Genomic DNA, 27,763 nt, shown 5'->3' with positions numbered 1-27,763 from the left:
CAAAGGATTTGGCAGACGAGAGATGAAATTTTGATATGTAATGAAAGGTGGCTTCCAATACGATCATCAATTATAGTTTTGTCATGATTGTGATGTGTATATCAATCAAGTATTAGATATCTTGAAAATAACTTGTAAGGTCATCTCTTATAATCTAATTGCGCCCAGTATTGCAATCCAAATGCCATCTCATGTAATATATTTTATACTTGATTGCACAAGGAACAAGGCCAGTATAAGGAGCCTGCTGCCATTTCATGAGATACATAACTTTGAGATCCTAAACATGTCTTATTCCCCACTTGAATTTACTCCCTAATTGTGAGTACTTGATGAACCAAATTGTCTCAAATTTGCATCTACTGATTCAACCTTCATCGTGGACCACATTTGTTAGTTTAAAACATCTTCATGGGAACACCATTTCAGATCTTTCTACCCAGGAGTGGACCATATCTCTGTTTCCACCCATGACGACAGAACCAATTGAAGCATATCTGCCCATTTATGGCAATGTTCATCTACAAATGTTCATTTAACTTGTAGGACCTCGGGCAAGAAATCCTCATTTAAACATAAAATGAGAAGAAAATAGAGAGAGATTTCTGTTAGATAGCTAAATGATGTCAATGACTAAGATTATATTCTTCATCCATGTCCTAAGGATTGAAATATGAAGTAGGGGCGAGGAAAGAGAAGGCTTCCCAATAGCTACTCACCTGTGGACATTGGTATATTCCTACTCCCTCGTAGCTGAGCTACGAAACTAAGCTAATGGAGAGATGGGCCTTCAGATTTATGAGTTACCAGAAGTTCAGAAACTTAAATTTCATCGCATTCAGATACTACTAAAAATTCCAACTTCACTAGCATCTTCTTTTGAATATTTAACCCATAACTAAAAGAAGACCATGAAAGACACTACTGGAGAGGCCAAAAGGAAGCACAGTTACATATGGTGATCTAACTAATGCCATAACTTGAAGAAGACCTTAAGCTAATTCCATATAAACAATATTCCATAGATACCAAACAAAATGAGAAGCTCAGTTAGCTGTACATGATTATCATATGGAAGCATAAAATATGTTGAATAAACAGACTTCAACGTAGATAGATACAAAATCCCAAAAATATAACATACATTACAAAAAATGGTAGAATAAATATTCATGTAAGATATCAAATGCCAATTATAGTAATAAAGAATGCCTAAAAATGCATACAAAAAGGCTTCGTGTCCTTTGATTGCCATTGTGTTAAATGGATTTTACAACAGAACCAAAACATCAGCATTGTCACAATCCCTGGAGATTATATACTTCATGGTACAAAATGAGTAAAAAACAATACAAGTTGATTCTCACCTGGATCTCCTTTTATCAAACAGCATCCTGGTTTCTCAGACTCCTCATTTGAAGATGTGCCAAGTTTCTTTTACACAGCCTACAGATATCATTCCAAGTTACAATTTCCCAAAAAGTCAGCATACCTAAATGTCCAAAAACTAATGAATATTACGTCCATGAACATATTAAAACAAAATTCTACAAGAATTAAAATGTGTAATCAGTCTCATGGAATTTTTCGTGCTCCAGACCTTTCTTCGAATCAGCTATTTATATCAAAGGTTAGTCAGACCCTCCTCGTAATTTAGAGTCTTGGCTGCTGTAAGAAGCATATCCATTCCTCCCCTGCCTGTATCCGATTCTTCATCACCTCCATTGATCCGTTTCTTGCCCGACTTTCCAAATGTATCTTTACCTCTCTTACTTCGCTTGTTTTCAAAATTCTCATAGGCCATTTTCACCCTGCGAATTGCCTGGATTCCAGCTTCACATTTGCTACAAAACCATTGTCCTTTTGGAATTGCAGCAAGTGGGGGTCTCATACAATAAATGTGGTATCCGTGATCACAACCATCGCATAAAACAATCTTGTCGTCGTCTTGATTTATGAGGCATGCTCTGCAAAGACAAGAAGGGCAATACCAGCATGTATCGTAAGATTTTAACTGGTTTTTAGTCAAGCACCTGGTGTGATAAAATTGATGAGGGCAGAATAGGTGGCTACACATTCTATATTTATCACCGCCTTCTACTCCATTTCCACAAATTTTGCAAGGGCCTAAATCTTGGCTGTCCTTTAGTTGTTCAAATCCATCATCCGTACAATAATTCGGATTGTCGTCCCCATGAAAATGATTGTGTTCACTTGTTTCCAGAATTTCACCAACTCCATTGGCTAGCATTGTGGGCGTATTCAACCTCTCACACACTACACAGTTGTCATGACGCAAACTAAATCCACTTCCAGTGCAACTCGCACAGTACCAACTCTTAAGGGGAATCTCTTTGACGGGAGGTTTAATGCAGGATATATGGTAAATTTCCTCGCATGAATCACAAACCAGACAATTAATCCCTTCTGCTTTCTCTCCACAACTTCTGCAGGCACAAACTTTATACGCACCATAACCATCCATATGCTCTGCTTTAGCATGAGAGGGTGATTCCCAAGTAGAGGACTAAATGGACAAGAAATTTGCATGTCAGTAAAAATAACAAATCATTTTAAAATCCAAATCTATACAGATGAATTCAAGAGGAGGCAATTAGTAAATTAGCTTTGATGATGTTACAAACCCTTTAAACAAATGAATGAACTTAAGACCCACAATGTGAGGACAAGGTGCATTCATAATTGTTACACGTTGATATCCAATCATAATATACATACAATATTTTTAGTACAACTTGCAAGGTGGGGGGTCGAACCATTGATCTTTAGAATGGCAATTGGTGCCTTAATCATTGAACTATGATAAGACAAATGTAGTTGCTTTTTACCTTCATATTTCAAAACTGCTGGTAAGAAATACCTCTCCGGGATGAAGAAATTTTCATGTTCTAAGTGGGAATTCTAGTTTACCCTCTGATGTTAAGTGATAACATACTGAAGAGTGGGGACAAGACTCTTAGGAGAGACCTTAATATAAAATATAAAAAAGGAGAAATACAAGATGCAAAAACCAGAACCTTTTAACTCTACAGAACCAATAGAGTGGGAGAGAACCATACAAGAGAAAGGAAGCCAACGGGAAAATGCAGTATATTATTCCCATAAATATCAATCTGAATATCTGTATCTCAAGCATGACATAGGCGACATGTGAGATATACCATTTTTAAAGAACTAAAACAAATTCAAGTATATAATTCTTAAAATATATTTTTGAGCTCCCTTTCATGTAGCCTTCCAAAGAAAGTCTTAATTTTTATATCAAACAAATAACATGCCACTTGGGCCTCCTTTTTGTAGCCCTTTGGTCTCAGGGGGACTCCTCATCTCCCCTCTATTGTATCTTCTTACCTACAATATACGGTCTCTGTTTCTTATAAAAAAGAAAAACAAAAACAAATACCATTATCCCAATATTTTAGGCATTTGGAGATGACTTGTTGCACATCAATAGGATGCTTCTTATAAAAAATAACCTTAATTAACACAGATGGACGTGAAAGAGTCCTACATGCACGAAACACCAAATAGATGAGGTTGATAATTCAAAAGGTAGACCTATGATGCCAAGATACCAAGACCCATATGAGGTGATAGTGGAACAGTTGAAGACAGTGGTACATGATGTTGTGATTATTAAGGATGAACCGAGCTAAGGGTAATTCACTTAGGGTACAAATAGTCTAAAACTTAGCCTACAATTACAAAAGAACTTAATTTGAATAGACAAAGTTCTACAACTAAATGAAAGTTAAATCCAGTCTAGTTAAACAACACCTGAACAACGTGGTGTCTTAGTGCTTCAATCTTCCTTTTCCCATATATTTGTCTAAAGCAATATAGTTATTAAATTTTTGTACAATTTTTCAATAAAATAATACAAAATGCAGCATAATACAAGCTCTTTTACCTCATGTTTTCCATCTTCAAATACATTGCGTCCTGAAACTCCTACCTACATGGTTGAAAATTGCAAGAAAATCAAAGATAGAAGGGTCAAACACCAGTGGTAACCACAATAGATTGCAGATTAAACCAGATAGCATTTTAAAAGAAAATAGGATAGATATGATTAAAATATATAGTCTATAATTCTTATAGCATCATATCAATTGCTGAAGATACTTGTTTTCACCTTTTCTCGATAAGTAGTTCTGGAGAAGTCTGAGAGGCTTTCTGCCGATGATACCAATTCTGTACCGATGGCTTGAAATTTTCTCCATATCTGAAGAAAATCAAACATAATTGTTATGTAATGGAAAATCAAGACAAAGTAATGGAGTATAGCTGTGGTTGAAAGTACAATTTCAACACCAACAAATAGTATCCAAACTTCCCCGAGTTTAGAAATCAGAAAATGGGGAATAGCATATTTGAAGCGACAATCCAAATGATATCTAATGTAGAAACAAAAGTGCAAAAAGGAAATAAACAATTTCATAAAAGCTATTTTTCAATATGAACGATGAAAATATAATGTGAAAAAAGGTGTGTAAAAGAATGCCTGCTGAAATAGAACATAGGGACTGTCAGAAATACAAAGAAAGCAAGCATTAAACATGAAAAATTGGAAAAGAAACATTAAGTTGGTTCTCTTTTCTCCAGAAATAAATATTTAGCTCATTTTCTAAGCACTTGTGATAAATAAAAAGTCTCGCAAGAAATTCAGCAAAAATGTAAAATAAAGGTAAGAATAAAAAGTGAAACAAGATAATCAAATATTGCCTGTTGTACGTCAGAGAGGAAGAGCGTGGGTGAATTTTCATAAGCTCCTTCTTTGATCCTTGAGTTTACAAGACTAAAGTCAAAAACATTATCAGCCTTGATTCCTCTGAAATTTTCAGATAGAAGCTTACACAATGAGATAAACTTCTGAGAATCTATAATACTCAAGAAAGCTCGCCAGCAACTCTCATTAACACTACATCTGTCTGGGTTTTCTAATGATCCATTTGATACAACACCATTCTCTCTATGAGATGCCATCTGAACTGTACTAGACACTGATCCAGTACGTGCAAGGTCATTATTGCTGTTTGCATCTTGAGCATCAAATTTCTGCGCAAATATTGCAGGAGGTGAATGAGAGTGATTTAAAAACTGAACCAAAACAAGAAAAGATTCCAGAATAAGATCTACATGAAAAACATATTTGGAGCTAACCCTAAATCTTGAGGGGTCATTGGCGCCTGAATTAGTAGCAAGGCCATCATTGACACACATCGGTACATTGTCCCCATTGACACATGATAAGTGGCACATCTGCTTTAAAAAAACCGATCTCCAGAGGTCATCAGGGGACTCATCTAAATTGACCATTGGAGGATGGACATGATCACAGGAGTTACTGCCTCTTAGCAAATGTAAAGTTTCTTCAACAGTCTGAAAACAAATGGAAGTAGACTGAGAAGAGAAAAAAAACCAACGCACCATATACCAAAGCACCTAAACTTTCAAGGATATAGAGAACTTTATTTTTTGGTCCGTTGCATTAGATAAATCTATGTAAATTACACGGTTCTTCGTTTGATTTGTACGATTACAATATTTGAATGAAAACTGTTCCGTTTATCTTCAACCAAACTTCCCATAAAATAAGAAAACATCGCAAAAGCATATAACTTCCTTTTTGTCTTTGAACTTGTGATCACCCAAAGAATGTGTACTAAACTGCCCACTGGCCCCCAAGGAGAAGCCCCGTTAGTAAGGATTTGAGATGGTTGGGGAAAGTCATCAACGTCTTTAGTTCAAACCTCCAAGTGGAAACTAAACAATGATGTTCTTGAGGTCTCTAAAGTCAGTATAGGGGCGTGCAAAGTCTTCCCATAACATAACAAAGTGGGCACAAAACCTCAATACAAACCAAAGAAAACTTTAATGCTTTTGAAGATAATGACACGCTGGGCATAAGAGAGAGAGAAAAGAGTAATAATAATAATAACAGTGAAGCGTTTAGGAATCAGGTGCAATAAGAATACCAGATAACCTCAATAAGAGAAATCCCTGTCAAAGGTAAAGGAATAGATAATCATGTTTAAATCTTCTTAGAGATACATAAATAAATAAAATACTCTATTTTTATGTCCTTTGGTTTGACATAATCTTCATTTCTAAAATAATGTGCCAATCAATTAATGTCATTTCATATAGCATGTTCATTTTTGTCTTTTTGTTTCATGGTCAGCATGTTTGAGCTCCTATCTAAAAATTGTTCCTATTCCACCCTAAACAAATTTCTAATTACAGCAAGATTTGAATAATTTGGCCTTATAGCGCTAGGCATTCAGCCAATAATTACCCAAGCTTTAAAAGAACTAGTGATATGAACCAAGAGACATCAATCATACAATATACTTCAATGAAGATGTGAAGAAAAGATTGTCAAAATTATTAAAAGATGTTCCAATTCATGCTACATTGAAAAAGAATGAAGTTTGATTGTTGTAAATTTTGGGTGGGTTACAATTTAGAATAATTTAGAGTTATTGTATTTTAAGACTTCTTTATTTACTTTAGGTTACATTTACATAATGGCTAATTATGGTCATTAAGTATGAATGTTACAACTTTTGGTATACCTTTAATAGTTTCATTTTGAGGCTATATAAAGCCATGTATGTTGTATTTGTAAGTAGACTTGGAAAATATAGTAAAAGAAGCATTTGTGCTTTTCTTTAGCCAATGGCTAAGTTTCTTTGCAATTCTATGTAGTTTAGGTTGCATGTAGAATCATTCAAGCTCGACATGATCAATCTTGCTTGTGGAGTGATTCGAATCTCAAACAAGTGTTTGAGATATTTGATCAACAAGAATCATTCAAGCTAGACATGATCGATCTTGCTTGTGGAGTGGTTCGAATCTCAAACAATGTTCTTGCCTTGAGATATTAGATCAACAAGGTAATCCGAATCTTACTCTCCTTGTAGTTGATTTCCTTATCTTATCAACTAGGCTCCAAATAATGGAAGACAATGCGTCCCTTAACAACATTGTCACAAAGAACACTGTGGTAGTTGGAAGAACCCTTGCAAGATTTCTCCTTAGAGTGCAATAAATGCAATATCGTTCCCAAACACCATCAAGCAAGCAAAAAGATTGAACTTTATTCCTAGATTAGGGTGCATTTGGTTAGGGACCAAAAAGCATAAATTTGAAAATGAGGGATTTATACAGATACTAGACTTGAAACTTAGCCACGAGGACAAGAAAGGCATTGTAAATAAGGGATTTAATGACAGATGGAGTTGTATTCCATGTTTACATTATTTTGAGTAGCAGATTTCGAATCTGACAGCGCTAAAAATATGAGAATATTGTTTTCAAAATTTCTACTTTCTAAGTCATAGAATCCATATATTACTTTCAGAAGTAAACCCACCGAACAAAAGTTCACATAGTTCATATGACTCAATGATTCTGAATCTGAAAATAAAATATTGCATCTTGATAAGATACTAAATAGACCCTTAGCTTTTCAGACAAACAAGAAAGAAATGTAAGTCATCTCAAGAATACCAGGTGATAAAATACATTCACATAAGTTGAAAGAAAAACTATGAGAAGTTATTCCTTAAAATATTACAAAAGAAAAAAGATGAGTTAAGCATCATAAATATGAACTTTTCACTTCGTTAAGATATCTGCAAAGAGAAACTTCTGCAAAAATTTCACCAACATAAAAATTCTAAAGAAAAGGAAACCACAATGATCTTGACATGCCTAGTCTAATGCCAAACAACTTGATCCTGTCTCAAGTAAACTCAATACCGGAGAGTTTCTCTCCAAAGAAAAACCCCAACTGGTTTCCAATTATACAATTAATACCCAAGAGGACCAAAGTTGCACAATCCTATAATACGTTTTCTCTTTGATGACTGCCAGCCAAATAAATCCCATCAACAATTTCGAGACAGTTCTCCAGTACACATTTCCATGAAGAACATCGTTCCACAATCACTTTGTAAATTGCAATTACTATCAAATAATCAACGGATAACACAACACAGCTGCATTTTATCGCTAAACTGAGGGATTATTTATTTTTAAAAAATCATAACAAGGAAAATTTGAAATAAGGACCACCCAAGACCTACAAAAACAGAAGGTTAAGGCCTCCATAGTTTGCAAATATAATTACTTGAAAATTAGATAACAACTTAACCATTTCTTTTACCCCAAAAAACAATAAAAAGCATTAATTCTTCCAAATTCCTAAAGCAAAAGAATATCATGAATCTTTAAGGGTTTCATCACACTAAATCTGGTTGCAGCAACTCTACATTCCAAAGTCGCCTACCATCCGACAAAAAAAGTCAGTTCACCTACAAGTTTTTCACCTAGTATGGGGCAGTATGATAATGTCAAATTCGAAAACAGATCGACAGCTTTTCCTAACCACCATTATTTTACCTTAAGAACATATGCACTTAAAGCAACTTAAAGTAGATGTTCTTAAGTTTTATACAGTGTTCAAAGGTTAAATTCTGTGTAGAATCCAAAATTTCACGTTCCGACTTTTCCTTGATCCTTTTATGAATTTAACACGATTTGTATATATTACATCTCATAAAACTTACAGTCTCTAATACAAGTACGTGGCCTAAGTTCAAATCCAACAAAAATTGACCACTAATTAATTGAAGTAAAATGGAACAGGCGCACATAATTAATTGAATTTGTAATAGATTGAAAGAGGGAGAGAAATACGGACCACAAATTGACCACTAGCTTCTACATGAGTCTTGCCATTTCCTTTGCATTCGCTCCCACAAGTCAACTTAGTCTGCTTCCGCCTCTTGTAAGTTCGAAAACCATCGCTAGTTCCTGGAACCCCTTCAGTTACAACATTCAAAATCCCCATCCCGATTCCATTTTCCCCTGCCTCGCTCTTCACGAACTTGACCTCCAAAGCACGTCCCGTGAAATCCCCATTGCTTTTCCTATTTTCAATAATCATCTGCCCGGCACGAAAAAAAAAAACCCTAAATTCCGGATAGAATTAGGGTTCCGATGGTCGCATGTGTTACCAGATTCTGAAATTCCCGTGGAATCCACACTCCCAAGCTTCGAAAACTAATGATAAGAACCGAAAAGCACACTTAGTTCACTAGAAGAAATCAATTCCATTTCACAAGAAGAACACAAAACCAAAAATATTCACACCACTAGCACTATAATTCTCTCTGCAACTTCCCGTCTAGGAAAAACCTCAAGTTCGACATATTCAACAAATAAGCAGCTAAATCAAACTAATCAAGTGACTCCGAAACAAAATTCTGAACAACGAAACTACAAAACTCGAAAACACTACATTGTTCTTCGTTTCTCAGCACGAATTTCTCAGCAAACCAAACAGACAGAAAACAAGAAATGAATTTGAAAAAGAATGAACAGAATAAAGATTAACAAGAGAGAGAGAGAGAGAGAGAATCATACTTGAGCAAAGGAAATGTGGCGAAAAGAAGATGCAGCTGACAGGGAAACTCCGAATCCAAGAGGCGGGAGAGCAGTAGATGAAGTCTCTTTTGGTTAAACCAGCGGTTCTATCTTGGTCCCCTTTTTTCAAAAAAAATCTGACACTGGCAGCCGTTTTGTGCCGACGAAGCGGTTTATTTTCAAACCGGACCGGTTACGCGGTTTGGATGTGCGGTTTACTTACCATTCATGTTCACTTCAAAAATAAATAATAAAACTATTAAATAACAAAAATACTAATTCTAAAATATCTTTAAATTTTAATAATATTTCACAAATATGGTTCGACTTTAAAAAATATATATATATATATTAAAAATTTTAAAATATTTTACGTTTAAAAATACCTTTTAAATTTTAAAACTAACGACTAACTCGATACAAACTTGGGACACCAAACAACGGTAGCTACTCTATCCCGCTGACACGAGGAAGATTCCCCACTGCTGTCCCCCGTGGAAGTCCGGGCTGTGTCTCAACCCCAATATGGTTGATCATTCGAAAACATCAGCTAAGCATCATTGGCTTGGTTAGCCTTTACCTGACCAACGACCCAATACTACGCAGGCTCATCAAGCCGCGCTTTTTAGCTTGTGTCTATTGACATCTATCTTCAAACTTTTTAATATTACTTTTGTATTTTTTTAAAAAAATATTTTTTAAAACATGATAGGGACGGCGAGATTATTTTTTAATTTTTTCTAAAAAATTTAAGGGTAGTTTGGTAATTTTAAAAAGTTTAAAATTAATTTTTTTAAAATTTATGGGTATTTTTTAAATACTTCTAAAATTAAAGGGTATTTTTTCGACCGTATTTTTGAAATAAATTATTAATAAATTCTCTAAAAAAAACTGATCGTAAGATATTTTTTAACTTTTTTTTTTTTTTTTTACAATTTTCATAAAGGGACTTTTGGTCCAGAGCTGCCGACTCCGTAGTTCATATTCTCAATAGAAGTCTAGCATTAACGGTACATAATAAGACACTAGAGTCGGGAAGCTTGGAGCGGAAAAAGACCCGTGGGATATTTCAAAGTTTTTGGTTGCGGGGTTCATGTGCATACGGCCTATAACTCTCGAACTAAATTGGATGAATGAAGTGTAATCTGTATTTTTTTTTTGGGAGTTAGTGAGGAATCCAAACTGTATCGACTCTATAAGACAGTTAGAAGTCGAGATATTGTATTTGAAGAGCATAAATGGTGGAATCGGAGAAATTGGAATGATAATGAAATCAATGTTGAACGAGACGATGACTAAGCAGAAGAAATAGAAAATGATTTTGCACACGACGGTTGGTCATCAAGAAGAAGTTGTCCAATAAGAAGAAGCTGTGGAACAATAACTTCCAAGAAGGCGGTGTATTCGACCTTTTTGGATGCTAGATTATGTAACGGGTGAAGAGTTATCTGACGGTGAGTGTGAACTACACCTTACTTTCAGTAATGGAGATGTTCCTTTTTCACTGTGAAGAAGCAGTTTGGAAAAAGCCGTGAAAAAAGGAATTGAAGCTATATAAAGAAATAGAACATGACATTTAACCGAGCTTCTAGATGGTGCTAAAAGGATCGGGGTTAAATGGATCTTCAAAACAAAGCACGATGAGAAAGGAGACGTCATCATGATCGGTGATTCGAGGATATACTAAGAAAATATGGAGTAGATTACAAGGAGGTGTTTGCTCGTGTAGCTCGCATGGAGACTATCAGATTGGTCATTGTTCTTGCACGGGAAACTAATTGGAGATGTTTTTGTTGAACAGCCACGAGGATTCGAAAAGAAAAAAAAGGAAAGAAAGAAAAGCTGAATCGTGCGTTATATAGACTAAAACAAGCACTTCGAGCTCGGTACAATCGCACTGAAAGATATTTATCGACCGGTAGATTTACAAAATTAGAGAATGAACTCACTTTATTCACTAAGGTAAATGAGAAGAGAATTACCGTTGATTTGATTTTTACCGAGAATGATGATGTGTTGATGATGATGTTCAAGAAATCAATGATGTCAGAATTCGCGATGACTGACATGGAAAAATAAAAAAATTTCGGGTTCTTGAAGTAACACAGAAAGCTGATAGTATTTTCGTGTGTCAAAATAAGCATGTGACTTATCTTATGGAGAGATTTGAAATGGGCAATTCAAATTCTGTCTGTAATCGGATAGTTCTAAAAAGACGGTTTTCATTGGTGATCTAGTGCAACAACCACCAACGTTGATGATTCCCTAGCTCGTGACGCGCTCATTGACTTGTGTTATTTCCAATGCTTGCCCAACTTGCAATCAGTAGCAAATACATGAACGAGCTCTATTCTCGAGCAACTACCATTCGGACGTAGTCATGACCAATGTTTCAAAAAATTTGAGGTGGGGTTGAGGCGTTTTGTCTCAGAGAAGTGAGGTATAACCCTAAAATGATAAGCAATGTCTCGTTTTAAATAGAAAAAACTTAGTAAATTATAAGTTTTTGTATTCTAACACAAAACGTCCATATAAAAACACAAATCAGACTTTAAAACGCGTCTGCTGGGGGAAGGTTTCCATACCCTTATACTCCCCAACCAATGTAGAACATCACAATTCACCCCCATTCGGGGTCAGCATTCTTACAAGACGCACCACCCCACCACCCCCCTTCGGGGCCAAACGTTCTTACTGGCAATCCTCATCTGGTGCCTGGCTCTGATACCATTTGTAACGATCTAGATCCACCGCTAGCAGATATTGTCCTTTTTTGGCTTTCCCTTTCAAGGCTTTAAAACGTGTCTGCTAGGGGAAGGTTTCCACACCCTTATAAGGTATTTTGTTCTCCTCCCCAACCAATGTGGGACATCACAAAGTTTTCAATTTCATTAGCAAAGACTAAGTTTACCCATTTTAACGTACTTTCAAGTACAGGTGATCGTATGACCCGATAATCTGATCAACTCAAACTACGAAAGTTTAATTACGTTAATTTTTTCGATTTGGGTTGAATTAAAATTTTGATTCAATTTATGGGTCGACATTTTATACAATCAGCTCGAAAAAATAGGGTTACAATCTATCTCTACCCCATTTAAAAAAAAATTAAAAATATTTAACGTTTATCACAAATGTCAGCGATGCATTATGATTAATAAATGTCATATTTGAACATTACGAGACTTTAGTTATTAACGTAATATTACAGATAAATATGATTTTTTTTTAATAATTACGAAAAAAGAACAACTTGATAACCCAACCTAATCCGACTGTGAACTCTATTCGAGTTGCTCGATTCACCAACTCAAAATTTCGAGTGAGTTGGTCGAAGGAACTTAAAAAAAAAAAAAAAATTAAAATAATTTAAAATACAGTGTACTTGGAGGACGTGGACCACATTGGCTACTCATTAATTCCAGTTTGAAAAAATAAAATAAAAAATAAATAAATAAATTATTTTGTTCTTCAGAACAGAAATTGATCGGCGTTCAAAGAGTAATCTTTCACCGATCGTCGTCACTATCTTCCGAACCTTTTTCCGTTCGATCGAACGAACGAGAATCTTTCACTGAATTGCAGCACCGACGACGAAGTTTCCGATGCATCGCCGCCGGTGCGTGTCGTCCAGAGCCATTTCGGACGCAGAGAGTGAGTCCGATAACGAAATGATGAATTGCTTGTCGTGTCTGGAGGATTACTGGTCACGCGACGCCGGAACCTGCAAGGAGTGTTACGAGGAAGCTAATGAGACTGAGGAAGAGCTCAAGCGTGAGATCGAAGACTTGAAAGCTAAGGTTGCTTTCCTCAGGTTTTGGTCCCCTCTCGATCATCTTCATAATCGGTCGAATGCTCCTTGCTTTACGGATGTTGTTTTGATCGCCTCCGGCGATGGCGCTGAGGGATATGCTGTGCCACTTCCCGCTCATAAAGCTGTCTTGGTTAGTACGAATTTTATGGTTTACTCGAATCTTACACTATTTTGTGGTTTTGTTTTGATTCCTTGAGTATGATTTCGAGTTGTGTAGTATTAAACGTTTACTTGTTTCTTAGGAATCAAGAGTAAGATATTTAACTTCCAAATGCATAAGCATTTGAAGTTCTGGAACAAGGTTGCATAATATACTTTTATACATATTGAAGAGACAATACTTCTAACACTTGCTTGATTCTAGTTGATTTCTTCTGCTTGTTTATCCTACAATGTATCTGATTGCTATTGAGATTGTGGATTAGCTTAGATGTTGAAGAAATGGATACTTCTTTTGAAAGGGGTGGAATTAAAGGGAGTAGACCACTTGGCTGATTGGGCTACAACTTTTATGGCATGGAAGCTAGTGGCCAATGGCTTTGGATGTGGAAATCTAAGGAGAAAGAACATGTTTGTCACGGGTAAATGCCTTTTCGGATTTTCTAGGAAGCCATTTTTAACATTCCTAGTAAGTAAGGGTTCAATTTTAATAGATTGAGCATTTCAGTGGTGGAGACAGCTTGCTATTGAAGTTCTCAGATCTTCAATCAATCCTTTGGTGACCTAAATGTGTGTAATGGTGGAAGAATCATGCCTTGGAAAGACACTTGATCGAGGGATCTTGTGGCTGGCTTTTCAAATCTGTTCAAGTGTTCTAGCATCTCATTTGACTATTGGATACAACCCATACGTTCAAATGCAATCTACATCATGGAATCTGAAATTTAGAATAAACGTATTGCGAAGCTGAGGATGGACCTCCCTATTTGCTTTGAGGGAAATATTTACCATCTTGAACTCTGATTCTAAATTGTGACCCTGTAGAGATCTAGAACATTCTCTTGCAAACCTTTCCGAAAGCAATATTGAGGGATAGCAAAGGTGCCCTGCCTCCTTCAAGTTAATGATCTAATAGGTCTAAGGAAATCCAGTTTTCTACCCTTATTGAAAATCAATACTGGTGGGTGACCTGAGAGGCATCCAATTCAGTATTTCTAGTCAAGGAACTTGAAGGGAAACTGAAGAGTTGGCCATAATCAAATAGCCGAATATCCTTGATGGCTGAACGGGGAACAAAAGATCTTGGAGGAGCCTACAATCATAGAAACAAGAATATGGTTGAGAAATAGGTGATGGCAGATAAGCGATGATGCATAGATGGTGCTATCTTTTTTTTTTTTTCTCTTACTCGGGCATGGCTAGTGTTATGAATTTTAGGAAATCACTTTGATGTATTTGGTGAAAAAAATTAAACACAAGGAACTTATACTGTAAGTCGAAGCTGTGTGTTGATTGATAAGAGGGAGATTGACTTTGGTTCAACCAGTTTGGAGCATATTCTGTGAGTTTAGCTTGCAGGCTCAATTTGGGACGAATTTTAAGGCTTTTGGTGTACTTGGCTCGGATCAATGTCTTTGTTTGGCTTTTTGTAACCAAATTTTTACAACTATCCTTTATCCCTTATTCTAAATAATTGCAGTCCTTTCTTTGTCACCCTCTGCTCTGGTTAGCAATGTTTGTTTGTAGCCCTTTCTTGGGTCCTGGCTTGGGTGTTCGTAACCATGTCAAAGCAAAATTGCTTCAATAAGAAATTAGTTGTCGAGATCGACTCCTTTTTTTTTATATAATTATAATTTGAGTTTCTTTGGCATTTGATCACTGAAAGCAAATATGCGTTAAGTGACAATAGGTGTGATCCCAGTCTTGCTTCGAGGGAATCTCATGTGAATCTTTGAAAATTTTTCTTTTGCGGTTTGATTTAGTTTCTACTTATCTCATCTGGTGTATTGGCCAAATAAAGAAAATAGGTTGTTTGGTGATCTGTGAATTCTGTTATTGTTCAAATTTTTGATGTCTTTACTGTTTCTTTTAGCCTAATAAGGTTGACCATTAGGTGATAGCAATACACTCCTCTCTTAATTTAACTCATCCTTTATCAACTTCAAGTGTCAATTTTTTTTTGGTAGTTTGGTTGATCAAAGAAATATCCCAGGGTAATTTCTCCAGCAAATCTCATTAGCTGTTTGCTTTTCTTTATAGGGGATTTAGACATTGCTCCCTCGGTCCCAGCATATGATTATTTCGTGTGGTTATTGACATGGAGTGTTTATTTTCCTCTGTAGAGGTTTTGGCAAAAGTCCCTAAAGATGTTGCTATTTTTTCTCCCTTTTTCTAGGATTTGATGTTCTGCTGTGTAGTTTGTAATTGTAATTGTTTCTTATTTAGGATAACCATTTGGCTTTTAAAAATGTGCTCGTTTTCTTACAATTGCTTTACAATCCTTTGTATTTTTCTTTAGAAAACATTTGAATTTATAACCAATTTTCAAATACAAAAACAAAATTTTAAAAACTACTTCTTATAGTTTTCAATATTTGGCTTGGATTTTGAAAACACTCTTAGAAAGGGGATAACAAACAAACAAAGAAATCCATTAGTGGAGATAGTGTTTATAGGCTTAATTTTAAAAATTCAAAATCTAATAAATAAGGCTCCGTTTGATAACAGTTTAGTTTTTAGTTTTTGATTTTTGAAATTTATGTTTGTTTTCTCCAAAATTTTCACTTATGGTTTTCACCTTTACTTGAGTTCCTAGTCAAATTCTAAAAACAAAAACAAGTTTTTGGTAACTATTTTATTTAGTTTTCAAAACTTGAATGAGTTCTTTTAAAATAATGGCGAAAAGTGGATAAGAAAACGTAGAAACTTATGGGTGGAAGTAGTGTTCCTAAACTTAATTTCTTAAAATAAAAAACCAAATGATTATCAAGCGGGGTCTTATTATTATTATTTTTTTTAGAGAACATAGATTGTATGAGTTTATAACCAATGCTTAGCAAAAAATGTACTTTCCATGTTACCTGAAGACTATGTTTTCCAAGAACCAAAAAAACAATTCAACAAAGAGATACTTGATACAGAATATAATTTTTGAATTTGCATTGCATTATGAATATTTTGTCATCGTGGGCACGGTCAACTCAGCTGCTACTTGTGATATTTTCTAAACTTCTGTCTGGTTCTTTTTGGGAATCTAGAGTGACAAACTGATGCTTATCAGCCTCTGAGGCTGAGGTTATTTTTCCAGGCAAAGTAATTGCATATTAAATCTTATATTATGTTTTTTTTTCATTTCATTTCATCTTTTATATTATGTTTGCTACCCTCTGAAATTCATCATGTAAACCATTATCTTCGAAGGAAGGCAATTATACTTCCTTTGACGTAAATGATTCAACCTTTTGAGAATAAATTTTCAAAGGTACATTTTTATTTCATTGGATAGGAGCATTTAGATGACAAGCTACTAACGTGCTTAACCGTGTGCATCTCTGAACATGACTTTCACGTCTGTGCTGCATATTACATTATTTTAACTTTCAGGATTCGTTTAGTAAAATTTTGGAAATGACTTCTTTTATTTCCATATTCCTTCTGCTTAGAGGAATCCTTTTGAGCTCTTGTAACCCCTCAAATCTATAGCTAGTAGATATTGTCCACTTTAGTCCATTACGTATCGCGGTCAACCTCACGATTTTATAACGCGTCTGCTAGGGAGAGGTTTCCACACCCTTATAAGCAATGTTTCGTTCCCCTCTTCAATCGATTTGGGATCTCACAATCCACTCCCTTTGGGGGTCCAGCGTCTTCGCTGGCGCACTGCTCAGTGTCTGGCTCTGACACCATTTGTAAAATTCCAAGCCCACCACTGACAGATATTGTCCACTTTGACCCGTTACGTATCGCCATCAGCCTCACGTTTCTAAAACGCATATCTAGGAAGAGGTTTCCACACCCTTATAAAGAATGCTTCGTTTTCTTCTCCAACCGACGTGGGATCTCACATATCTATTTTCTTAACCCCCATGAACATATTGCATTAGCAACTTAAAATTTATAAATGGGGTTTATTAATTCCATGAACCAAATTCCTCCTTTCACCCCCAAAGAACTGGTTTTACATCGTAGTGGTATCTTTGACTCAAATAACCTATGCAGATGTCATTCTCTAGATGATATTCTATGCTCCAATTCATTCTAATGGAGAGATGAGAGACCTCTTCTCTCTTTTTCATGCAAATACGAGATTGGATACAATTTCATCTGAGTTCCATATACATTTGCATAGCCACAGGAGTCTGCCATCCATCCCTTTCCTTTTCTAATCACAAATAAACATTCATTTTCATGTTTGTTTCAGGTGAGTCGCTCGCCCGTTTTCAAAGCTATGCTTGAGAATGAAATGGAAGAAAGTCGTAGTGGTACCATAAAGATTAGCGACGTTTCATTCGACGCCCTCCGCACCTTTGTCAATTATTTGTACACAGCAGAAGCCTGTCTTGATGAGCAAATGGCTTATGACCTTTTAGTTTTGGCTGAGAAGTATCAGGTGACGCATCTGAAGTCACATTGCGAGAAGTTCCTAATATCAAAACTGAACTGGGACAACTCAATCATGAACTACACCTTTGCACACCAGCACAATGGCAAGCATATGATCGATGCAGCTCTGTCGGTGATTATCGACAACATGGACAAGCTTACCAAGAGGGAGGAGTACATGGAGCTCGTCGAGAAGGATCCACGGCTTGTCGTGGAAATCTACGAAGCATACATGTCTAAACAGGTAAATACTGCTGCTTGTAAGGATTGTTCTGTGAAATAAAACTCAAGTAGATCTTAAAGCCATTGTGATTTGTTTTGTGTGCTTGCAAGGACTGTTTTGTTACTTAGATTACGATGAGCATGCACTCCAATAATACCTAGAATGTATCTCGTTAAACAAAAACTAGAACGTAATCCAATCGATATAAATATGCTTGTTTGGCTATGAGTTTTTCGTTCACTGTGTTGGCCTTATGACGTTCAACATGCGTTTTTGTTCATCATATAACGATAGTTAGGAATGAAGCTAGAAGCATTTATTTTGTCTGCCAGATGAGAAATCTACCTCTAACTAGGACAAGGAACAAAAGAGTGAGCGGATATGATCTCTTTTTTTTTTTTCATGAGCTAAAGGGAGAATGGGATGATGAATATATTCTTCATCTTTGTCCTCGCCTCGTTCCTCGCCTTTGCCTCGTTTGCTCTTTTTATTTTATTATATATGAATATTACAATTATTATCTACATATTTATTCAAATTTGAAGTTTATTTTAGTAACTTACATAATTTGATATGTTTGTATAGGTTGAATATTTTTACTCTAGTAATAGAAAATTAGATAATTATATAAGGACAATTATTTTATTTATTAAATCGAGATATAAAATAGATATTTTTTCTATTTACCTAAAATAATAATAGATATGATTCTAAAACTAACAATTTTTTTTTTAATTTAATAAAAAGTTATAAATTAAAATACTATTTTAGTTGGTGGCTTTAAGCGTAAATTTCAATAAATCTTAAATTTAATTTTGATGTTTTTTATTTTTTATTTTTATTTATTATAATTTTAAAAAACATAAGATAATCGCTCTATAGAATAGGGTTTGCCGCTCAAATTAAAGCCATAAAATAAGTACCCGACAAATAAAAAAAAAGGAATTGGCTTAATTTTGTCGATAGAAGTCTTCGCACAAATCGATCTTGATAAAGACCAGAGATCAACGATTACGTGAAAAAAGGAATTGGCTTAATTTGTCGATGTATAAGTCTTCGCACAATTCAATCTTATAAAGACCAGAGATCAACGATTACGGTTGCTCAAATAATCCAAATTGGTTGATCTCACAGCAGAAAAACAGCTAATGACTATTTATACCGAGACAAAAAGTTATCTTGATTCTATACCGAGACAAAAAGATATCTTCATTCATTGGACTTGGACAAGTAAATAAACTTCTCGTTGAGTTACGTGCTTACGTAAAACCAAATAAGCCTCAATTTCAAGAAATAATATTTTTCATCAAGACATTCACTAAAGAAGCGGAAACACTTTTGAAAGAAGCTATTCAATATTAGATGAAACGTTTTCTACTTCAAGATCGAGAAATTATTATTATTATTATTTAAGAAAATTAATTTTGATGGGCCGTGAGCGCGGTGGGAACGGGCTTCCCAAAAAGCCAGCCCGAGGACGAAGTCAGCCTAGAATGAAGGAGACGACCCTAATCTTGTGTTGGCAAAGCCAACTTCTTGGGTTGCGGGCAAAGAAGAGCAGATATGGAGGTTCGAGTCAGGGCATAGCGTAACTAAGAGAGCCATTCCATTTAGGGTGAGCCCGTGTGGTTATGGGGGCGAGCACGCACCAAAAAATAAAATTTATTAAAAGTATTGAGGCTAAAATTAAATTAAAATAATAATTTAAAGGAAATTGTAAGATATAGGAGAAGATTTCATCCACGTTCACACGTGGGAAATTGACCGAAATTGATTTAGTTTGACTTTTATTAATATTATTATTTATGACACATTTGCCCTTTTCTTTTCTACCAAGATTACCCCCAAATGTCGGCGCCGCTTTCCTTGGCCGACACGTATTTAATTATAAAATTGTCTTACTTTTCGGTCGGGTGGGCCCCAATCATAAATTTTATAAATATTAAAATAAAAATCTTATATTTTCAATAAATATATATATTTCAAATATGTTTTAATTTAATTAACTTCTAATTTGAGTTTTTTTTTTTTTTTTTAATTTTAATTTTGTTTTTATAAAATAAATATTGTCAATAAAAATACTTTCATATTTTAATATTTATATTTTAAAGATTTTCTATTAATATAAAATGACTAAAAAAACTTAAAAATACAATTTCCATTATTTATTTATTTATTATTGAAAGTGTTTATAGAAAATTGATTTTGGTTCATATTTTTCTAAAAAATTTCTCTATTGAGTCGGAGTCACCGACTCTCAAAAGACAGAAAGAATTGAAATATTCGTCAATATATCGACATATTCATAAATAAAGGGTTCAACGTCGATATTAATTATTATTAAAAAATAACTTTATTATAATTTTTATAATTTTATTTATAACAAAAGTCTAATATTTTTGTAAAATAGATATTTATATATTTTTAATATTTTCTATATACCCATTATATATATAATTTAAAAACTTGAAAGAAAATAATGGGATTAATTTTATGTTTGAAATAAATTGTTAAAATGTATAATTTTAGGTAAAATCAAATTTTCAGTATAAAAATTAATAATTTAAAATGTGTCTATTGTAATTTTTTTTTAATGATTTTAGATGATCATATATATATATATATATATTAAAAAAAATGATACATAAAATCACCATTAATTTAGATTTTTACAAAAATCTTCCAAAAAATTATATTAAATATACTTAGAAATTGTTATTTTTTTTAATATACTTATAAAAAATTGGTTTTTCTCGATCTAAATATTTAATTAAAATATAATGATTGTTACCCATAATTGTTTTCTAAAATTAAATTTTTTTTTAAAAAAAAAGTTGTGCGACTAAAGTCGATACTATATACACATGCAAAAGATGATAAGAAATTACCGATAAATTTATAAAAGAAAAAATTTTCTTTATACTAAATAAATATTTTATTTAAAATCTCAATGAAAATATTATAAAAAAAATGTTTAAAATTAGTTGAAGATTCTGCATAAAATTATGACTGGACTAATAGTCGAGCCTAAAATTTAGTTTTGGTTTCCATTATCAGTAGGTCTATCACTTCGGTATACAAAGTTCTATGTACATCTGTTAAGGATATTTAGTAATAAATTATAGTTTACCATATATATTATATTTGATATTTTATTATAAGGCAAATATCTAATATTTGCCTTATTACCATAGATATCTTTCCATTTATTCTTCTAATTTGTTTGATTATAACTAAGATAACTTTCACACCAGGTGTGGTGGATTATTCAAACACTCACAACATGTAAACCAAACCGTCTAGGCATGCATTGCTTTCACGGTTCGGTTCTCGAGGTGTACATCACTTTCAAATATAAATATGATACACAGGCTCTACGTACATCACTTTCATGTACTTAAAATCTTTGAATATGCTTGTTCGATTAGTTTCAAATCGTTCCAAAATCAACCAAGCTTATCAAAACAAACCGCTTTGTTGCTGTCATTGCTTGCTGCACGTTGGTGCAACCGGAGTGAGACGCTCCACCGACCACTTGCCGATGAGACATCCGTCGTTGTTACCGGGAGGAGGGCTTCACCGGCTGTGGATTGAAGGAGAGGAAGGAGATGCTATCGAATGAAGAAGAGGAAGATGATGCTGCGGCCTATATTTATTATTGTTATTTATTTTATTTTATTTTATTTTATCATAAGTTTGCTGAACTCAATAGCTTATATTTCTTTTCTTTTATCGCAAGTTTATGGTTGCTATCGCTTTTTCGGGTCAAAACGGAATTCTTCGTGAGAAATAGCAGGTAAAGCTCGAACACGATTATTCTACCTAATAGGCCCGTGGGTAAAACGAGAAGGCTCGATAATCATACCACCGCTTTTGAAAAAGCGTGTTGCTTTCAAATAAGACGCACTGTATTCTTTGCTTCGTGAGAAACAACATGTAAAGCTGAAACACGGTTATCGTACCTAATAAGCCCCCCGTGGGCAAAACGAGAAGGCTCGACAATTATACCACCGCTTTTGAAAAAGCGTGTTGCTTTCAAATAAGACGCACTGTATTCTTTACTTTGTGAGAAACAACAAGTAAAGTTCGAACACTGTTATCCTACCTAGTAGGCCCCCCATGGGCAAAACGAGAAGGCTCGACAATCATACCACCGCTTTTGAAAAAGCGTGTTGCTTTCAAATAAGACGCACTATATTCTTTGGGATCCTTTTTTATTTTTGTAACAACAGCCTCAAAGTTTTAAAACGCGTCTATTAGGAAAAAGTTTTCACACCCTTATAATGTTTTGTTCTCCTCTCCAACGAGGACGTGAAATCTCACAATGAACAGAATGAACAGAAGTAGAATCCGATCGATTCCCTAAATGTTTTTCTAGATATTGCTCAATGTCTCAGATATTCACGAAAAGTGAGAAGCAGATGAATGATAAATTAAGAAGTTACCGCTAATTCGAGATTAGTTATGAGATCCCACATTGGCTGAGGAGGAGAACAAAACACCAAAGTGTAAAAACCCCTCCTCGCAGACGCATTTTAAAAACCTTGAGGAGAAGCACGAAAGGAAAAATCCAAAGAGAACAATATCGGCTAGCGGTGAACTTGGACCGTGAATCACCATCTCATAAGTGGACGGTTTGATTTTCACCTAAGAATTTATGAATTTTAAGGAATTTTAAACATTTATTAGTTCTTAAAATAAATATATACATTAATTCTCTCCCTTGTTTAGGCTAAAAATTTTGATATATTTATTAACTAATTTATATACAAATTTAAAAACCTAAAACTAATTCGACATAAAATGAGAAGTCAGGGAGGGAATGAAATTGAGAAAAGAAGATAGAAAAATACGAGTTTTTGTAATCTAACAAACAACAAATCAACTCCAAATCAACACGAACAAGAATCAAACTCACTAAAATCATCAATCTAAAACGAAGAATTAGAAGAGTAGTTCATCATGTTCTTGAATTCCTCAAAATCAAGCCGCCCATCCAAATCGACATCGAACGCGCCAATCATGCGCCTACAATCACGCACACAGCGTCGATCATCCCAAAGCCCTAACCTAACCAACACATTGTGAAGCTCATCGCACGAAATAAAACCATCGCGATTTTCGTCGAACACTTGGAATGCATTCAAAAGATCGCTCTCAATCTCCTCTCCTCCTCTGTTTATTTCCGAAATCGATTCATACAGAGACAAGAATTCATCAAAATCAATCATCGATTTACCTATTAACGATTCGAGATCATCCGAAATGAAATCGACGCCTGTTCGATTAAGCAGCCAATGAAGCTCCTCGATGCTCACGAAGCCGTCGCCATTTCTGTCGATCGTTTCGAAAATCCTCTGTAAATCGGAGGCGTTGAATGGAGACATAAGCGATGAGGAACATCAACGATTGAAGATTGTAAGTTCTTCTCTGGTAGTGATTTTGATCGATTTATAACGAGCAGTTGAAGAGGCGGAAGGTCGCAAGAAAGTTCAGCTATGGCGGTTTTGGTTTCCTTGCATTGAGTTTCCATTGAAGCTTCGCATGAAAATACGATACCCCTTCTATTGGGAGAAATTTATACTGATTTCAGGAGCATGACGTCACCAGGGCGGCCCCAGGAAGGGCAAAATCGTAAAACGATTCAAATATTTTTTTAGAGGTAATAAAAAAAAAAACTAAATTAATAAAAATCTCTATAAAATTTGTATTTTTTTTTTCAAAAAGTTTTTAATAATATTCTTAAATTAAATAAAAATATTTTTTTAAAAAAATAAAGCGTTTATGAGTATTTTTATTAATTTAGTCCAATAAAAATTTCTATTTTTTTCAATTTTTTAATCATATTTTTAAATTAAATAAAAATATTTTTTTAAAGAAGGTTCAATAAAAAAATTTCACAAAAAATTAATAAAAAAAATTGAATGATAAAAAAAAACTAAATTAATAAAAATAGTTTTTTTTTTTTCAAAAAGTTTTTAATAATATTCTTAAATTAAATAAAATTATTTTTTTAAAAGGTTAAAAAGTATTTTCTAAAGTTTAATCGTATTTTTTATTAATTTAATCTAATAAAAAAAACTCCAAAAAATTAAAATACAAAGATTAATAAAAAAAGATTGAATGATAAAAAAACTAAATTAATAAGAATGGCTATAAATTTTTTTTTTAAAAAAGTTTTTAATAATATTCTTATATTAAATATATATATATATATATATATATATATATATATATATATATATATATATTAGAAGGTTTAGAGTATTTTTTTAGAAGAATATTAAATTAGCAAAAAGAAAGAAAGAAATTATTTAAAAAATATTCGTATTATTTCAAAAATTACAATATTACCCCTAATGTTTCGTAATCATATCAAAACTATAACTTGAAGTAGAAATTTATCAAAATTGGGAACTAGAACGATGTAGCCAGAACCTAACAATGATGTGGTGGTCCAAATTTTTGTTGCAAGTCAACCCCGTACTATGTTTGGTCAATTTTTCGTTAAAATTTTTGAAAGATTTCTACGTAATTGTAAAATCGGTATGAAATGTCAAATAATATTGCCGCTTTTGAAAAGAATAAAGGTTTTTTTTTTTTAAATAAATAAATAAATGCTGAAAATATCGCAAAAAAATGTTATGAATATATCTGTTAAACGAACACGACTTTCCACAATGGTATGATATTGTCGCTCTCATGGCTTTGCTTTGGGCTTCCCCAAAATGTCTCATACCAATGGAGTTAGCATTCCTCACTTATAAACCTATGATTATTCCCTAAATTAGCCGATGTGGGACTTTCATCATCCAACACCTCCCCTCGAACAAAGTGAGCCTCCCCTTAATCGAGGCTCGACTCCTTTGGAGTCTTAGTCATTTTTTACTGCCTTTGAGGAGGCTTGACTCCTTTTTCTTTTGGAGTTCTTTGTTCGATATTTGAGGATTTACCAATCTATTGGTACGACTAAGTTTAGGGCATGACTTTGATACCATGTTATACGAACACGACTCTCCACAATGGTATGATATTGTCCACTTTGAGCATAAGCTCTCATGGCTTTGCTTTGGGCTTCCCCAAAAGGCCTCATTACGTATTGACGAATATTATAATCTTTGGAAACTATAAAAAATAACATTCTTTATAAGGACTTATTTTTCTAAAGAAGTTAAATTTTATGTTCGTTTTGTATTAATAGTTCCTTTTCTAAGTAAAAAAATGAATGATGAGAGCATTTGAATTAGGAAATTTTAGGTAAGTAATAATCTCGGACACATTGGATGCTTGTTGTGAGATCTTATCTCAGAGAGGGAACAAAGTATTCCTTACAAGGGTGTGAAAATCTCTCTCTAATAGACCCGTTTTAAAACCGTGTACGTAATGGGCTAAAATGGACAATATTTGCTAGCGGAAGACTTGAGTTATTATAAATGGTATTAGAGTTAGTCACCGGGTGGCATGCCAGTGAGGATGCTGGATCTCAAGGGGGGTGGATTGTAAAATCTCAAACACATCGTTGGAGAGGGGAATGAAGTATTCCTTATATGGGTGTGGAAACCTCTCCCAAGTAGACTATGAGACTAACGACGATATATAAAGGCCCAAAGCAGACTTGGGGGCGGATTGTGAGATCTCATATCAGTTGAAGAGAGAAACGAAACATTCCTTATAAGGGTGTCGGAGCCTCTCCCAAGTAGACCGTGAGACTGACGACGATACATAATGGCCCAAATCAGACTTGGGGGCGGATTGTGAGACCACACATCGGTTGGAGAGGGAAACGAAGCATTTCTTATAGGGTGTTAAGGCGGATTGTGAGTTCCCACATCAGTTGGAGAGAAAAACGAAGCATTCCTTATAAGGGTATCGAAGCCTCTCCCAAGTAGACGGCGAGACTGACGACGATACATAACGGGCCAAAGTAGACTTAGGGGCGGATTGTGAGATCGCACATCGGTTAGAGAGGGAAACAAAACATTCCTTATAGGGTATTGGGGGCGGATTCGAAGCATTCCTTATAGGGTGTTGGGGCAGATTGTGAGATCCCATATCGGTCGGAAAGGGAAACGAAGCATTCCTTGTGTTCGGGGCAGATTGTGAGATCTCACATTAGTTGGAGAGAGATCAATAATAATTATAATCCAATCATAAACTAAGTTCTTCCCGAGCTAATGAGAGGGTGTGACCCAATCAAAACCTATTACAATAATTATATATTATTAAATAATAAAATGTTAATTACGATGCATTAAAAAGGAATATTTTAGATTTTTAATGGATTAAGGGTAAAATTGTAAATATCAAATCACGAAGGACCAAAATTTTAAAAAACATATTTTTTTTTATTATTATTTAAATTCTAATAATTGACCTTCGAATTGATCAATGATTCTTAAAATTATATTAATAAATATTAACCGAATAAAAATAAATTTATATTATTGTAAAATTATATTAACTAAAAAATAATTAATTTGATGAATATAACACGAGTTTTAAAATAATAATATATTTGTTGATGTCATTGAATTGAACATATTTATAAATAATTTGTCACATACGTGTTGAAAAAATATAATTTTATTTGTATAAATTGAAATGGTCATTTATTATGTATTTTATTAATTTAATCTACTAATATATATTATTTTTAATTGGAGTATTAAAATTTAATTTTTTTTTTTTTTTTTAACTTGGTGTGAACGAGTTAGGGTATGTACGAGTTGGATTGAATTAAAAAATTTTTTTGGACCCGCTCGAAATTTCAGGTTAGTTGGGTTGGTGACCCAAACAACGCGAATAGAGTTCACAATTCAACCTAACCTAAAGTTTCAGGTTAGTTGGGTTGGTGAACCCGAACAACCTGAATAAAATTTCCAATTCGACTTAACCTAAATTTCAGGTTATGGGTTGGTGACCCGAACAACTCGAATAGAGTTGACAATTCAACATGACCTAAAATTTCAGATTAGTTGGGTTGTCAAGTTGTTCGTTTTTTTATTTATAATTATTTTTTAAAAATTTATTTATTCACAGGTTAAATTAATAATTAAAATTTCATAAATTAAAATATTTTTAATTTTTATAATAACTTTAAAATATGGTAAGGTTAGGTTGGATAGTAAGTCTATGGTTTCGGGTTGGTGGGGTTGACCGGACAAAAGTCAACCCGCGAACTAACTCGAATTTTAGGTTTTTCAAAAATTCAATCCAATTCAAATCCAACCTAATCTTATCGAGAAAAAAAAAAAAAAAACTAATACGATGATCAGTTAACTAATTAATACGTGTAAAAAATTGTAAAACGCAATGTCGTTTCTCATTTCATCATCTTGGTTCTCGATGACACGACTCACATATTTCTACATCTATTTGAGACTTCTCAGAAACTTACGAAGACCTTCTCGGGCATACAACGCCTTTCAAGATCTATCGATCTACTTCATCACCTACCGGACTTTATCAAGCCGTTATAATGCTTATCACGATAACTCTAGCAAGTGTCGTACAAATTAGAAGCTATTAAGTTTTAGCGACGCTTTGGGATGACACCGCAAATGTCGGGATGTCGTCTACCTTCGTATTCGTTTTGTTCTTGCTTGTCTCTTAGCTTGATAATCTTACCCACTCTTCTCGGCGTGTTAGATGATGCACCATTCTCCTAGGTCCAAACAACACTTTTTTTCGACCCTTGACATGGCTCGACACATAACACTCGTGTTTCA

General features: G+C 34.1%; 3 protein-coding genes across 5 annotated transcripts; 1 reads left to right on the top strand and 2 right to left on the bottom strand.

Moving 5' to 3' along the window:
- Nucleotides 1-1,118: 1,118 nt before the first annotated feature.
- On the bottom strand, nucleotides 1,119-9,593 carry LOC111797167 (PHD finger protein EHD3). 3 transcript variants are annotated; one of them, XM_023680101.2, is made up of 8 exons: nucleotides 9,457-9,593; nucleotides 8,732-9,093; nucleotides 5,185-5,403; nucleotides 4,747-5,079; nucleotides 4,157-4,246; nucleotides 3,932-3,976; nucleotides 1,601-2,527; nucleotides 1,119-1,492 (listed from the first exon to the last, which is right to left on the bottom strand). In XM_023680101.2, exons 2-7 carry the CDS (start codon nucleotides 8,975-8,977, stop codon nucleotides 1,625-1,627), a joined length of 1,836 nt encoding a protein of 611 aa, XP_023535869.2. In that variant the 5' UTR covers nucleotides 8,978-9,093; nucleotides 9,457-9,593; the 3' UTR covers nucleotides 1,119-1,492; nucleotides 1,601-1,624. The 3 variants fall into 3 exon arrangements, with proteins under 3 accessions (XP_023535869.2, XP_023535870.2, XP_023535868.2); XM_023680102.2 differs by having other exon boundaries at nucleotides 1,119-1,446; XM_023680100.2 differs by having other exon boundaries at nucleotides 1,119-2,527.
- A 3,309-nt stretch (nucleotides 9,594-12,902) lies between these two features.
- Nucleotides 12,903-18,260, top strand: LOC111796493 (BTB/POZ domain-containing protein At4g08455). Its single transcript, XM_023679132.2, has 2 exons — nucleotides 12,903-13,400; nucleotides 17,631-18,260. Exons 1-2 carry the CDS (start codon nucleotides 13,062-13,064, stop codon nucleotides 18,093-18,095), a joined length of 804 nt encoding a protein of 267 aa, XP_023534900.1. The 5' UTR covers nucleotides 12,903-13,061; the 3' UTR covers nucleotides 18,096-18,260.
- Nucleotides 18,261-22,877: 4,617 nt separating this feature from the next.
- LOC111797591 (putative calcium-binding protein CML44) lies at nucleotides 22,878-23,473 on the bottom strand. The gene has a single exon (XM_023680645.2). It carries the CDS (start codon nucleotides 23,420-23,422, stop codon nucleotides 22,967-22,969), a length of 456 nt encoding a protein of 151 aa, XP_023536413.1. The 5' UTR covers nucleotides 23,423-23,473; the 3' UTR covers nucleotides 22,878-22,966.
- Nucleotides 23,474-27,763: the final 4,290 nt, after the last annotated feature.

The sequence above is a fragment of the Cucurbita pepo genome, chromosome 6 (assembly GCF_057944985.1).
Source record: "Cucurbita pepo subsp. pepo isolate OVF chromosome 6, ASM5794498v1, whole genome shotgun sequence".
Taxonomy (NCBI): domain Eukaryota; kingdom Viridiplantae; phylum Streptophyta; class Magnoliopsida; order Cucurbitales; family Cucurbitaceae; genus Cucurbita; species Cucurbita pepo.
This window is presented reverse-complemented; position numbering and strand designations above follow the sequence as displayed.

What these genes read in the sequence shown, in the direction of transcription:
- LOC111797167 (XM_023680100.2), bottom strand. Translation starts at nt 8,977, where the DNA reads ATGATTATTGAAAATAGGAAAAGCAATGGGGATTTCACGGGACGTGCT. An exon ending in AAGCTAGTGGTCAATTTGTG is followed by an intron (nt 5,404 to 8,731) that starts GTCCGTATTTCT and finishes ATTTGTTTTCAG; the next exon opens with ACTGTTGAAGAAACTTTACA. An exon ending in GAACTACTTATCGAGAAAAG is followed by an intron (nt 3,977 to 4,156) that starts GTGAAAACAAGT and finishes TCAACCATGTAG; the next exon opens with GTAGGAGTTTCAGGACGCAA.
- LOC111797591 (XM_023680645.2), bottom strand. Translation starts at nt 23,422, where the DNA reads ATGTCTCCATTCAACGCCTCCGATTTACAGAGGATTTTCGAAACGATC.
- LOC111796493 (XM_023679132.2), top strand. Translation starts at nt 13,062, where the DNA reads ATGCATCGCCGCCGGTGCGTGTCGTCCAGAGCCATTTCGGACGCAGAG. An exon ending in CCGCTCATAAAGCTGTCTTG is followed by an intron (nt 13,401 to 17,630) that starts GTTAGTACGAAT and finishes TGTTTGTTTCAG; the next exon opens with GTGAGTCGCTCGCCCGTTTT.